The following is a 15,935-nucleotide window of genomic DNA, read 5'->3' on the forward strand; positions in this document are numbered from 1 at the left end:
GGTTAAAATTACTAGCCTTGGGCTAAAGGGCTTGGTTAAAACTACTAGCCTTGAGCTAACAGGCTTGGTTAAAACTACTAGCCTAGAGCTAACAGGCTTGGTTAAACATTCTAGCCTTGGGCTAACGGGCTTGGTTAAAACTACTAGCCTTAGGCTAACGGGCTTGGTTAAAACTACTAGCCTTGGGCTAACGGGCTTGGTTAAAACTACTAGCCTTGGGCTAACGGGCTTGGTTAAAACTACTAGCCTTGGGCTAACGGGCTTGGTTAAAACTACTAGCCTTGTGCTAACGGGCTTGGTTAAAACTACTAGCCTTGGGCTAACGGGCTTGGTTAAAATTACTAGCCTTGAGCTAACAGTCTTGGTTCATTTCCATCCCTGTCCATGATCAATATGCAACTAGCACACTGCCAGAAAATCCTTGTGACGGCCAGTGTGGGTGTGGGATTTTGCTCCAGCAGTAAATGTGTGTGTGTGTGTGTGTGTAGGTGGTTCAGCTCCTTCTCAACAGTGACGTGTGTGTGTGTGTGTGTGTGTGTGTGTGTGTGTGTGTGTGTGTGTGTGTGTGTGTGTGTGTGTGTGTGTAGGTGGTTCAGCTCCTTCTCAACAGTAACGTGTGTGTGTGTGTGTGTGTGTGTGTGTGTGTGTGTGTGTGTGTGTGTAGGTGGTTCAGCTCCTTCTCAACAGTAACATGTGTGTGGCCCTGCTGGAACTGAAACCAGGAGATTCTACTGACCCCAATGGGACCTCTCCTCTTCACCTGGCGGCCAAGAACGGACACATAGACATCATCAGGTAACACACACACACACACACACACACACACACTCTCTCCTTCTTTCCTTCCTTCCTTCCCCTCTCTCTCCCTTTCTCTCTCTATATCGGTCACATCGACAAATGACCCAGCCTTATTTGGTCAGACTATAATTATACTATAAAACAAATTACCCAGCCTTATATTGTCATAATATAATTATAATATCAACAAATGACCCAGCCTTATATGGTCATAATATAATTATAATATCAACATATGACCCAGCCTTATATGGTCATACTACAATTATACTATAAAACAAATGACCCAGCCTTATATGGTCATACTATCAACTAATGACCCAGCCTTATATGGTCATACTATAATTATACTATAAAACAAATGACCCAGCCTTATATGGTCATACTATCAACTAATGACCCAGCCTTATATGGTCATACTATCAACTAATGACCCAGCCTTATATGGTCATACTATCAACTAATGACCCAGCCTTATATGGTCATACTATAATTATAATTTCAACAAATGACCCAGTTAACCATGTTAGGGTATATTGATAGTTCTAGTTAGTATTTATTGGGCCAGATGGTTAACCATGTTAGGGTATATTGATAGTTCTAGTTGGTATTTATTGGGCCAGATGGATAACCATGTTAGGGTATATTGATAGTTCTAGTTAGTATTTATTGGGCCAGATGGTTAACCATGTTAGGGTATATTGATAGTTCTAGTTAGTATTTATTGGGCCAGATGGTTAACCATGTTAGGGTATATTGATAGTTCTAGTTAGTATTTATTGGGCCAGATGGTTAACCATGTTAGGGTATATTGATAGTTCTAGTTAGTATTTATTGGGCCAGATGGTTAACCATGTTAGGGTATATTGATAGTTCTAGTTAGTATTTATTGGGCCAGATGGTTAACCATGTTAGGGTATATTGATAGTTCTAGTTAGTATTTATTGGGCCAGATGGTTAACCATGTTAGGGTATACAGATAGTTCTAGTTAGTATTTATTGGGCCAGATGGTTAACCATGTTAGGGTATATTGATAGTTCTAGTTAGTATTTATTGGGCCAGATGGTTAACCATGTTAGGGTATACAGATAGTTCTAGTTAGTATTTATTGGGCCAGATGGTTAACCATGTTAGGGTATATTGATAGTTCTAGTTAGTATTTATTGGGCCAGATGGTTAACCATGTTAGGGTATATTGATAGTTCTAGTTAGTATTTATTGGGACAAATGGTTAACCATGTTAGGGTATATTGACAGTTGGAGTTAGTATTTATTGGGACAAATGTGCTCAAGCGATCGACAAAAACTGTCCAGATGAACATATTTGGGACAAATAAATATATAAAACAATTATTTAAAAAATATCTGTGTGTGTGTGTATGTTGTGTTGTGTTGTGTTTGTGTGTGTATGTTGTGTGTTGTGTTTGTGTGTGTATGTTGTGTTGTGTTGTGTTTGTTGTGTGTGTGTGTGTGTGTGTGTGTTGTGTGGTCCCCAGGCTGTTGATCCAGTCTGGAATAGACATCAACAGACAGACCAAGGCTGGCACGGCTCTGCATGAGGCAGCTCTCTGTGGGAAGACTGAGGCGGTTCGCCTCCTGCTGGATGTAAGAGGAACTACAACTAACCTTTAATCATTAACCCCTGACCTCTAACCCCTGACCCCTGCATGAGGCAGAGCTCTGTGGGAAGACTGGTTGTTCCCTTAGCATCAGTCCAGTACTAACTAACCTGATTTGGCCTTGATCGTTCCCTTAGCATCAGTCCAACACTAACTAACCTGATTTGGCCTTGATCGTTCCCTTAGCATCAGTCCAACACTAACTAACCTGATTTGGCCTTGATCGTTCCCTTAGCATCAGTCCAACACTAACTAACCTGATTTGGCCTTGATCGTTCCCTTAGCATCAGTCCAGTACTAACTAACCTGATTTGGCCTTGATCGTTCCCTTAGCATCAGTCCAACACTAACTAACCTGATTTGGCCTTGATCGTTCCCTTAGCATCAGTCCAACACTATCTAACCTGATTTGGCCTTGATCATTCCCTTAGCATCAGTCCAACATTAACTAACCTGATTGGCCTTGATCGTTCCCTTAGCATCAGTCCAGTACTAACTAACCTGATTTGGCCTTGATCGTTCCCTTAGCATCAGTCCAGTACTAACTAACCTGATTTGGCCTTGATCGTTCCCTTAGCATCAGTCCAACACTAACTAACCTGATCTGGCCTTGATCGTTCCCTTAGCATCAGTCCAACACTAACTAACCTGATTTGAATTCCTCTTTTAAACACCTCAACAGGTTCAGCCTCACTTCTGCCTTTTTTGTGTAAATGTGGCGCTAGTGCAGGGTTAGAACCAGGGTAGAGGCGCTAGTGCAGGGTTAGAACCAGGGTAGAGGCGCTAGTGCAGGGTTAGATCCAGGGTAGAGGCGCTAGTCCAGGGTTAGATCCAGGGTAGAGGCACTAGTGAATTAGAACCAGGGTAGAGGCACTAGTGAATTAGAACCAGGGTAGAGGCACTAGTGAATTAGAACCAGGGTAGAGGCACTAATGAATTAGAACCAGGGTAGAGGCACTAGTGCAGGGTGAGAACCAGGGTAGAGGCTCTAGTGAATTAGAACCAGGGTAGAGGCACTAGTGAATTAGAACCAGGGTAGAGTCACTCGTGAATTAGAACCAGGGAAGAGGCTCTAGTGAATTAGAACCAGGGTAGAGGCACTAATGAATTAGAACCAGGGTAGAGGCACTAGTGCAGGGTGAGAACCAGGGTAGAGGCTCTAGTGAATTAGAACCAGGGTAGAGGCACTAGTGAATTAGAACCAGGGTAGAGTCACTAATGAATTAGAACCAGGGTAGAGGCACTAGTGCAGGGTGAGAACCAGGGTAGAGGCTCTAGTGCATTAGAGCCAGGGTAGAGTCACTAGTGAATTATAACCAGGGTAGAGGCACTAGTGAATTAGATCCAGGGTAGAGGCACTAGTGCAGGGTTAGAACCAGGGTAGTGGCACTAGTGAATTAGAACCAGGGTAGAGGCTATAGTGCATTAGAACCAGGGTAGAGGCCCTAGTGCAGGGTTAGATCCAGGGTAGAGGCGCTAGTGCAGGGTTAGATCCAGGGTAGAGGCACTAGTCCAGGGTTAGATCCAGGGTAGAGGCACTAGTGAATTAGAACCAGGGTAGAGGCACTAGTGAATTCGAACCAGGGTAGAGGCACTAGTGAATTAGAACCAGGGTAGAGGCACTAGTGAATTAGAACTAGGGTAGAGGCACTCGTGAATTAGAACCAGGGAAGAGGCTCTAGTGAATTAGAACCAGGGTAGAGGCACTAATGAATTAGAACCAGGGTAGAGGCACTAGTGCAGGGTGAGAACCAGGGTAGAGGCTCTAGTGAATTAGAACCAGGGTAGAGGCACTAGTGCAGGGTGAGAACCAGGGTAGAGGCACTCGTGAATTAGAACCAGGGAAGAGGCTCTAGTGAATTAGAACCAGGGTAGAGGCACTAATGAATTAGAACCAGGGTAGAGGCACTAGTGCAGGGTGAGAACCAGGGTAGAGGCTCTAGTGAATTAGAACCAGGGTAGAGGCACTAGTGCAGGGTGAGAACCAGGGTAGAGGCTCTAGTGAATTAGAACCAGGGTAGAGGCACTAGTGAATTAGAACCAGGGTAGAGGCACTAGTGAATTAGAACTAGGGTAGAGGCACTAGTGAATTAGAACCAGGGAAGAGGCTCTAGTGAATTAGAACCAGGGTAGAGGCACTAGTGAATTCGAACCAGGGTAGAGGCACTAGTGAATTAGAACCAGGGTAGAGGCACTAATGAATTAGAACTAGGGTAGAGGCACTCGTGAATTAGAACCAGGGAAGAGGCTCTAGTGAATTAGAACCAGGGTAGAGGCACTAATGAATTAGAACTAGGGTAGAGGCACTAGTGCAGGGTGAGAACCAGGGTAGAGGCTCTAGTGAATTAGAACCAGGGTAGAGGCACTAGTGAATTAGAACCAGGGTAGAGTCACTAATGAATTAGAACCAGGGTAGAGGCACTAGTGCAGGGTGAGAACCAGGGTAGAGGCTCTAGTGCATTAGAGCCAGGGTAGAGTCACTAGTGAATTATAACCAGGGTAGAGGCACTAGTGAATTAGATCCAGGGTAGAGGCACTAGTGCAGGGTTAGAACCAGGGTAGTGGCACTAGTGAATTAGAACCAGGGTAGAGGCTATAGTGCATTAGAACCAGGGTAGAGGCCCTAGTGCAGGGTTAGAACCAGGGTAGAGGCCCTAGTGCAGGGTTAGAACCAGGGTAGAGGCACTATTGCAGGGTTAGAACCAGGGTAGTGGCACTAGTGCAGGGTTAGAACCAGGGTAGAGGCACTAGTGCAGGGTTAGAACCAGGGTAGTGGCACTAGTGCAGGTTTAAAACCAGGGTAGAGGCTCTAGTGAATTAGAACCAGGGTAGAGGCACTAGTGAATTAGAACCTAATCCTAATCCTAACCCTAAACCTAATCCCAACCCTAATCCTAACCCTAATCCTAACTATAATCCTAACCCTAATCCCAACCCTAATCCTTATCTTTACCCTAATCCCAACCCTAATCCTAACTATAATCCTAACCCTAATCCCAACCCTAATCCTAACTATAATCCTAACCCTAATCCCAACCCTAATCCTTATCTTTACCCTAATCCCTGTCCCTAATCCTAATCCTTATCTTTACCCTAACCCTAACCCTAATCCTAAACCTAATCCTTATCTTTACCCTAATCCTAACCCTAATCCTAAACCTAATCCTTATCTTTACCCTAACCCTAACCCTAATCCTAAACCTAATCCTTATCTTTACCCTAATCCTAACCCTAATCCTAAACCTAATCCTTATCTTTACCCTAATCCTAACCCTAATCCTAAACCTAATCCTTATCTTTACCCTAATCCTAACCCTAATCCTAAACCTAATCCTTATCTTTACCCTAACCCTAAACCTAATCCTTATCTTTACCCTAACCCTAAACCTAATACTTATCTTTACCCTAACCCTAACCCTAATCCTTATCTTTACCCTAACCCTAACCCTAATCCCTGTCCCTAACCCTAACCCTAATCCCTGTCCCTAACCCTAATCCTAATCCCTGTCCCTACAGAGTGGTATCAATGCAGCGGTGAGGAACACCTACAGCCAGACTGCCCTGGATATAGTTTACCAGTTCTCTGCTTCACAGGCCAGCAGAGAGATCAAACAGCTACTCAGAGGTACAGGTGTGTGTGGTGTGTGTGTGGTGTGTGTGTGTGTGGTGTGTGTGTGTGTGTGTGTGTGTGTGTGTGTGTGTGTGTGTGTGTGTGTGTGTGTGTGTGTGGTGTGTGTGGTGTGTGTGTGTGGTGTGTGGGTGTGGGTGTGTGTGTGTGTGTGTGCCGGAGTGTGTGTCTGTGTGTGTGTCTGTGTGTAAGTGCAGCGTGTGTGTGTGTGTGTGTGTGTATGTGTGTCTGTAAATGCATTGTGTGTGTGTGTGTGTGTGTGTGTGTGTGTCTGTGTGTGTGTCTGTGTGTGTGTGTGTCTGTATGTGTGGTATTAAACCGTCTTGTCTCTCTCAGATGCGTCAGCAGCCCTCCAGGTCAGGGCCTTGAAGGATTACTGCAACAACTACGACCTGACCAGCCTCAACATCAAGGCTGGGGACGTCATCACGGTACACACACACACACACACACACACACACACACACACACACACACGCACACACACACACACACACACACACGCTGCACTTACACACACACAATGCATTTACACACAAACACACACACACACACACGCAGGACTGTGGGTATCTTCTTGTTGATCCTGTATCTTTTCCTGTTGATCTCCTGACTGTGTTTTCACTGAGTCAGAGTGTACAGGAGATAACAGGAACAGTTAGAGAGGGATAGAGGATAGATACAGGAGATAACAGGAACAGGTAGAGAAGGATAGATACAGGAGATAACAGGAACAGGTAGAGATGGATAGAGGATAGATACAGGAGATAACAGGAACAGGTAGAGATGGATAGAGGATAGATACAGGAGATAACAGGAACAGGTAGAGAAGGATAGAGGATATATACAGGAGATAACAGGAACAGGTAGAGAAGGATAGATACAGGAGATAACAGGAACAGGTAGAGATGGATAGAGGATAGATGCAGGAGATAACAGGAACAGGTAGAGATGGATAGAGGATAGATACAGGAGATAACAGGAACAGGTAGAGAAGGATAGAGGATAGGTACAGGAGATAACATGAACAGGTAGAGAAGGATAGATACAGGAGATAACAGGAACAGGTAGAGAAGGATAGATACAGGAGATAACAGGAACAGTTAGAGAAGGATAGAGGATAGATACAGGAGATAACATGAACAGGTAGAGAAGGATAGATACAGGAGATAACAGGAAAAGGTAGAGAAGGATAGATACAGGAGATAACTGGAACAGGTAGAGAAGGATAGATACAGGAGATAACAGGAAAAGGTAGAGAAGGATAGATACAGGAGATAACTGGAACAGGTAGAGAAGGATAGAGGATAGATACAGGAGATAACAGGAACAGGTAGAGAAGGATAGAGGATAGATACAGGAGATAACAGGAACAGGTAGAGAAGGATAGAGGATAGATACAGGAGATAACATGAACAGGTAGAGAAGGATAGATACAGGAGATAACAGGAAAAGGTAGAGAAGGATAGATACAGGAGATAACTGGAACAGGTAGAGAAGGATAGATACAGGAGATAACAGGAAAAGGTAGAGAAGGATAGATACAGGAGATAACTGGAACAGGTAGAGAAGGATAGAGGATAGATACAGGAGATAACAGGAACAGGTAGAGAAGGATAGAGGATAGATACAGGAGATAACAGGAACAGGTAGAGAAGGATAGAGGATAGATACAGGAGATAACATGAACAGGTAGAGAAGGATAGATACAGGAGATAACAGGAAAAGGTAGAGAAGGATAGATACAGGAGATAACTGGAACAGGTAGAGAAGGATAGAGGATAGATACAGGAGATAACAGGAACAGGTAGAGAAGGATAGAGGATAGAATAACAGGAACAGGTAGAGAAGGATAGAGGATAGATACAGGAGATAACAGGAACAGGTAGAGAAGGATAGAGAATAGATACAGGAGATAACAGGAACAGTTAGAGAAGGATAGATACAGGAGATAACAGGAACAGGTAGAGAAGGATATAGGATAGATACAGGAGATAACAGGAACAGGTAGAGAAGGATATAGGATAGATACAGGAGATAACAGGAACAGGTAGAGAAGGATAGATACAGGAGATAACAGGAACAGTTAGAGAATGATAGATACAGGAGATAACAGGAACAGGTAGATAAGGATAGAGGATAGATACAGGAGATAACAGGAACAGGCAGAGAATGATAGAGGATAGATACAGGAGATAACATGAACAGGTAGAGAAGGATAGAGGATAGGTACAGGAGATAACAGGAACAGGTAGAGAAGGATAGAAGTACTGTTCTCTGTTTATTATATTCTACTCTATTGTACTCTATTCTTCTGTTCTCTGTTTATTATATTCTACTCTATTCTACTCTATTCTTCTGTTCTCTGTTTATTATATTCTACTCTATTCTACTCTATTCTTCTGTTCTCTGTTTATTATATTCTACTCTATTCTTCTGTTCTCTGTTTATTATATTCTACTCTATTCTACTCTATTCTTCTGTTCTCTGTTTATTATATTCTACTGTATTCTACTGTTCTCTGTTTATTATATTCTACTCTATTGTACTCTATTCTTCTGTTCTCTGTTTATTATATTCTACTCTATTGTACTCTATTCTTCTGTTCTCTGTTTATTATTTCTACTCTATTCTACTCTATTCTTCTGTTCTCTGTTTATTATATTCTACTCTATTCTTCTGTTCTCTGTTTATTATATTCTACTCTATTGTACTCTATTCTTCTGTTCTCTGTTTATTATATTCTACTCTATTGTACTCTATTCTTCTGTTCTCTGTTTATTATATTCTACTCTATTGTACTCTATTCTTCTGTTCTCTGTTTATTATATTCTACTCTATTGTACTCTATTCTTCTGTTCTCTGTTTATTATATTCTACTATATTCTACTGTTCTCTGTTTATTATATTCTACTATGTTCTACTGTTCTCTGTTTATTATATTCTACTCTATTGTACTATATTCTACTGTTCTCTGTTTATTATATTCTACTATGTTCTACTGTTCTCTGTTTATTATATTCTACTCTATTCTTCTGTTCTCTGTTTATTATATTCTACTATATTCTTCTGTTCTCTGTTTATTATATTATACTATATTCTTCTGTTCTCTGTTTATTATATTCTACTCTATTGTACTCTATTCTTCTGTTCTCTGTTTATTATATTCTACTCTATTGTACTCTATTCTTCTGTTCTCTGTTTATTATATTCTACTCTATTGTACTCTATTCTACTGTTCTCGGTTTATTATATTCTACTATATTCTTCTGTTCTCTGTTTATTATATTCTACTCTATTCTACTCTATTCTACTCTATTCTTCTGTTCTCTGTTTATTATATTCTACTCTATTGTACTCTATTCTACTGTTCTCTGTTTATTATATTCTACTCTATTCTTCTGTTCTCTGTTTATTATATTCTACTCTATTGTACTCTATTGTTCTGTTCTCTGTTTATTATATTCTACTATATTCTTCTGTTCTCTGTTTATTATATTCTACTCTATTCTACTCTATTCTTCTGTTCTCTGTTTATTATATTCTACTCTATTCTTCTGTTCTCTGTTTATTATATTCTACTCTATTCTTCTGTTCTCTGTTTATTATATTCTACTCTATTCTACTATATTCTACTGTTCTCTGTTTATTATATTCTACTCTATTCTACTCTATTCTTCTGTTCTCTGTTTATTATATTCTACTCTATTCTACTGTTCTCTGTTTATTATATTCTACTCTATTCTTCTGTTCTCTGTTTATTATATTCTACTCTATTGTACTCTATTGTTCTGTTCTCTGTTTATTATATTCTACTATATTCTTCTGTTCTCTGTTTATTATATTCTACTCTATTGTACTCTATTCTTCTGTTCTCTGTTTATTATATTCTACTATATTCTACTGTTCTCTGTTTATTATATTCTACTCTATTCTTCTGTTCTCTGTTTATTATATTCTACTATATTCTTCTGTTCTCTGTTTATTATATTCTACTATATTCTACTGTTCTCTATTTATTATATTCTACTCTATTATACTCTATTCTTCTGTTCTCTGTTTATTATATTCTACTCTATTGTACTCTATTCTTCTGTTCTCTGTTTATTATATTCTACTCTATTGTACTCTATTCTACTGTTCTCGGTTTATTATATTCTACTATATTCTTCTGTTCTCTGTTTATTATATTCTACTCTATTGGACTCTATTCTTCTGTTCTCTGTTTATTATATTCTACTATATTCTTCTGTTCTCTGTTTATTATATTCTACTCTATTCTACTCTATTCTTCTGTTCTCTGTTTATTATATTCTACTCTATTCTTCTGTTCTCTGTTTATTATTTCTACTCTATTCTTCTGTTCTCTGTTTATTATATTCTACTCTATTGTACTCTATTCTACTGTTCTCGGTTTATTATATTCTACTATATTCTTCTGTTCTCTGTTTATTATATTCTACTCTATTGGACTCTATTCTTCTGTTCTCTGTTTATTATATTCTACTATATTCTTCTGTTCTCTGTTTATTATATTCTACTCTATTCTACTCTATTCTTCTGTTCTCTGTTTATTATATTCTACTCTATTGTTCTGTTCTCTGTTTATTATTTCTACTCTATTGTACTCTATTCTTCTGTTCTCTGTTTATTATATTCTACTCTATTCTTCTGTTCTCTGTTTATTATATTCTACTCTATTGTACTCTATTCTTCTGTTCTCTGTTTATTATATTCTACTCTATTGTACTCTATTCTTCTGTTCTCTGTTTATTATATTCTACTCTATTGTACTCTATTCTTCTGTTCTCTGTTTATTATATTCTATTCTATTCTTCTGTTCTCTGTTTATTATATTCTACTCTATTCTACTCTATTCTTCTGTTCTCTGTTTATTATATTCTACTCTATTCTTCTGTTCTCTGTTTATTATATTCTACTCTATTCTTCTGTTCTCTGTTTATTATATTCTACTCTATTGTACTCTATTCTACTGTTCTCTGTTTATTATATTCTACTCTATTCTACTCTATTCTTCTGTTCTCTGTTTATTATATTCTACTCTATTCTTCTGTTCTCTGTTTATTATATTCTACTCTATTCTACTCTATTCTTCTGTTCTCTGTTTATTATATTCTACTCTATTCTACTGTTCTCTGTTTATTATATTCTACTCTATTCTACTCTATTCTTCTGTTCTCTGTTTATTATATTCTACTCTATTGTACTCTATTCTTCTGTTCTCTGTTTATTATATTCTACTCTATTGTACTCTATTCTTCTGTTCTCTGTTTATTATATTCTACTATATTCTACTCTATTCTTCTGTTCTCTGTTTATTATATTCTACTCTATTCTACTGTTCTCTGTTTATTATATTCTACTCTATTCTACTCTATTCTTCTGTTCTCTGTTTATTATATTCTACTCTATTCTTCTGTTCTCTGTTTATTATATTCTACTCTATTCTACTGTTCTCTGTTTATTATATTCTACTCTATTCTTCCGTTCTCTGTTTATTATATTCTACTCTATTCTACTGTTCTCTGTTTATTATATTCTACTCTATTGTTCCGTTCTCTGTTTATTATATTCGACTCTATTCTACTGTTCTCTGTTTATTATATTCTACTCTATTCTACTCTATTCTTCTGTTCTCTGTTTATTATATTCTACTCTATTCTACTGTTCTCTGTTTATTATATTCTACTCTATTCTTCCGTTCTCTGTTTATTATATTCTACTCTATTCTTCCGTTCTCTGTTTATTATATTCTACTCTATTCTACTCTATTCTTCTGTTCTCTGTTTATTATATTCTACTCTATTCTTCCGTTCTCTGTTTATTATATTCTACTCTATTCTTCCGTTCTCTGTTTATTATATTCTACTCTATTCTACTCTATTCTTCTGTTCTCTGTTTATTATATTCTACTCTATTCTTCTGTTCTCTGTTTATTATATTCTACTCTATTATACTCTATTCTTCTGTTCTCTGTTTATTATATTCTACTCTATTGTACTCTATTCTTCTGTTCTCTGTTTATTATATTCTACTATATTCTACTCTATTCTTCTGTTCTCTGTTTATTATATTCTACTCTATTCTACTGTTCTCTGTTTATTATATTCTACTCTATTCTTCCGTTCTCTGTTTATTATATTCTACTCTATTCTTCTGTTCTCTGTTTATTATATTCTACTCTATTGTACTCTATTCTTCTGTTCTCTGTTTATTATATTCTACTCTATTGTACTCTATTCTTCTGTTCTCTGTTTATTATATTCTACTCTATTCTACTCTATTCTTCTGTTCTCTGTTTATTATATTCTACTCTATTCTACTGTTCTCTGTTTATTATATTCTACTCTATTCTTCCGTTCTCTGTTTATTATATTCTACTCTATTCTACTGTTCTCTGTTTATTATATTCTACTCTATTGTACTCTATTCTTCTGTTCTCTGTTTATTATATTCTACTCTATTCTTCTGTTCTCTGTTTATTATATTCTACTCTATTCTTCTGTTCTCTGTTTATTATATTCTACTCTATTGTACTCTATTCTTCTGTTCTCTGTTTATTATATTCTACTCTATTCTACTCTATTCTTCTGTTCTCTGTTTATTATATTCTACTCTATTCTACTGTTCTCTGTTTATTATATTCTACTCTATTCTTCCGTTCTCTGTTTATTATATTCTACTCTATTCTTCTGTTCTCTGTTTATTATATTCTACTCTATTGTACTCTATTCTTCTGTTCTCTGTTTATTATATTCTACTCTATTGTACTCTATTCTTCTGTTCTCTGTTTATTATATTCTACTCTATTCTACTCTATTCTTCTGTTCTCTGTTTATTATATTCTACTCTATTCTACTGTTCTCTGTTTATTATATTCTACTCTATTCTACTGTTCTCTGTTTATTATATTCTACTCTATTCTTCCGTTCTCTGTTTATTATATTCTACTCTATTCTACTGTTCTCTGTTTATTATATTCTACTCTATTGTACTCTATTCTTCTGTTCTCTGTTTATTATATTCTACTCTATTCTTCTGTTCTCTGTTTATTATATTCTACTCTATTCTTCTGTTCTCTGTTTATTATATTCTACTCTATTGTACTCTATTCTTCTGTTCTCTGTTTATTATATTCTACTCTATTCTACTCTATTCTTCTGTTCTCTGTTTATTATATTCTACTCTATTCTACTGTTCTCTGTTTATTATATTCTACTCTATTCTTCCGTTCTCTGTTTATTATATTCTACTCTATTCTTCTGTTCTCTGTTTATTATATTCTACTCTATTGTACTCTATTCTTCTGTTCTCTGTTTATTATATTCTACTCTATTGTACTCTATTCTTCTGTTCTCTGTTTATTATATTCTACTCTATTCTACTCTATTCTTCTGTTCTCTGTTTATTATATTCTACTCTATTCTACTGTTCTCTGTTTATTATATTCTACTCTATTCTTCCGTTCTCTGTTTATTATATTCTACTCTATTCTACTGTTCTCTGTTTATTATATTCTACTCTATTGTACTCTATTCTTCTGTTCTCTGTTTATTATATTCTACTCTATTCTTCTGTTCTCTGTTTATTATATTCTACTCTATTCTACTGTTCTCTGTTTATTATATTCTACTCTATTGTACTCTATTCTTCTGTTCTCTGTTTATTATATTCTACTCTATTCTTCTGTTCTCTGTTTATTATATTCTACTCTATTCTACTCTATTCTTCTGTTCTCTGTTTATTATATTCTACTCTATTGTACTCTATTCTTCTGTTCTCTGTTTATTATATTCTACTCTATTCTACTCTATTCTTCTGTTCTCTGTTTATTATATTCTACTCTATTCTTCTGTTCTCTGTTTATTATATTCTACTCTATTCTACTCTATTCTTCTGTTCTCTGTTTATTATATTCTACTCTATTCTACTCTATTCTTCTGTTCTCTGTTTATTATATTCTACTCTATTCTTCTGTTCTCTGTTTATTATATTCTACTCTATTCTTCTGTTCTCTGTTTATTATATTCTACTCTATTGTACTCTATTCTTCTGTTCTCTGTTTATTATATTCTACTCTATTCTACTCTATTCTTCTGTTCTCTGTTTATTATATTCTACTCTATTCTTCTGTTCTCTGTTTATTATATTCTACTCTATTCTACTCTATTCTTCTGTTCTCTGTTTATTATATTCTACTCTATTCTACTCTATTCTTCTGTTCTCTGTTTATTATATTCTACTCTATTCTACTGTTCTCTGTTTATTATATTCTACTCTATTCTACTCTATTCTTCTGTTCTCTGTTTATTATATTCTACTCTATTCTTCTGTTCTCTGTTTATTATAGTCTACTCTATTCTTCTGTTCTCTGTTTATTATATTCTACTATATTCTTCTGTTCTCTGTTTATTATATTCTACTCTATTCTACTCTATTCTTCCGTTCTCTGTTTATTATATTCTACTCTATTGTATTCTATTCTTCCGTTCTCTGTTTATTATATTCTACTCTATTCTACTCTATTCTTCTGTTCTCTGTTTATTATATTCTACTCTATTCTACTCTATTCTTCCGTTCTCTGTTTATTATATTCTACTCTATTGTATTCTATTCTTCCGTTCTCTGTTTATTATATTCTACTCTATTCTTCTGTTCTCTGTTTATTATATTCTACTCTATTCTACTCTATTCTTCCGTTCTCTGTTTATTATATTCTACTCTATTCTACTGTTCTCTGTTTATTATATTCTACTCTATTGTACTCTATTCTTCTGTTCTCTGTTTATTATATTCTACTATATTCTACTGTTCTCTGTTTATTATATTCTACTCTATTCTACTCTATTCTTCTGTTCTCTGTTTATTATATTCTACTCTATTCTACTCTATTCTTCCGTTCTCTGTTTATTATATTCTACTCTATTGTATTCTATTCTTCTGTTCTCTGTTTATTATATTCTACTCTATTCTACTGTTCTTTGTTTATTATATTCTACTCTATTGTACTCTATTCTTCTGTTCTCTGTTTATTATATTCTACTCTATTCTACTCTATTCTTCCGTTCTCTGTTTATTATATTCTACTCTATTGTATTCTATTCTTCTGTTCTCTGTTTATTATATTCTACTATATTCTTCTGTTCTCTGTTTATTATATTCTACTCTATTCTACTCTATTCTTCTGTTCTCTGTTTATTATATTCTACTCTATTCTACTGTTCTCTGTTTATTATATTCTACTCTATTCTACTGTTCTCTGTTTATTATATTCTACTCTATTGTACTCTATTCTTCTGTTCTCTGTTTATTATATTCTACTCTATTCTTCTGTTCTCTGTTTATTATATTCTACTCTATTCTACTGTTCTCTGTTCATTATATTATACTCTATTGTACTCTATTCTTCTGTTCTCTGTTTATTATATTCTACTCTATTCTACTCTATTCTTCTGTTCTCTGTTTATTATATTCTACTCTATTGTACTCTATTCTTCTGTTCTCTGTTTATTATATTCTACTCTATTCTACTCTATTCTTCTGTTCTCTGTTTATTATATTCTACTCTATTCTTCTGTTCTCTGTTTATTATATTCTACTCTATTCTACTCTATTCTTCTGTTCTCTGTTTATTATATTCTACTCTATTCTACTCTATTCTTCTGTTCTCTGTTTATTATATTCTACTCTATTCTTCTGTTCTCTGTTTATTATATTCTACTCTATTCTTCTGTTCTCTGTTTATTATATTCTACTCTATTGTACTCTATTCTTCTGTTCTCTGTTTATTATATTCTACTCTATTCTACTCTATTCTTCTGTTCTCTGTTTATTATATTCTACTCTATTCTTCTGTTCTCTGTTTATT

At 35.8% G+C, this 15,935-nt stretch overlaps 1 protein-coding gene across 6 annotated transcripts in view; it reads left to right on the forward strand.

Moving 5' to 3' along the window:
• Positions 1 to 15,935, forward strand: part of LOC110514870 (caskin-1) — a 142,042-nt gene that overhangs the window by 65,934 nt on the left and 60,173 nt on the right. For all 6 annotated transcript variants that reach the window (XM_036973587.1, XM_036973586.1, XM_036973589.1 and 3 more), the window contains exons 6-9: positions 665 to 795; positions 2,296 to 2,404; positions 5,935 to 6,043; positions 6,383 to 6,477. In XM_036973587.1, the coding sequence (XP_036829482.1) occupies positions 665 to 795; positions 2,296 to 2,404; positions 5,935 to 6,043; positions 6,383 to 6,477 (444 nt within the window). The remainder of the gene's footprint in view (positions 1 to 664; positions 796 to 2,295; positions 2,405 to 5,934; positions 6,044 to 6,382; positions 6,478 to 15,935) is intronic.

Source organism: Oncorhynchus mykiss, unplaced genomic scaffold, assembly GCF_013265735.2.
Source record: "Oncorhynchus mykiss isolate Arlee unplaced genomic scaffold, USDA_OmykA_1.1 un_scaffold_271, whole genome shotgun sequence".
Lineage (NCBI taxonomy): Eukaryota > Metazoa > Chordata > Actinopteri > Salmoniformes > Salmonidae > Oncorhynchus > Oncorhynchus mykiss.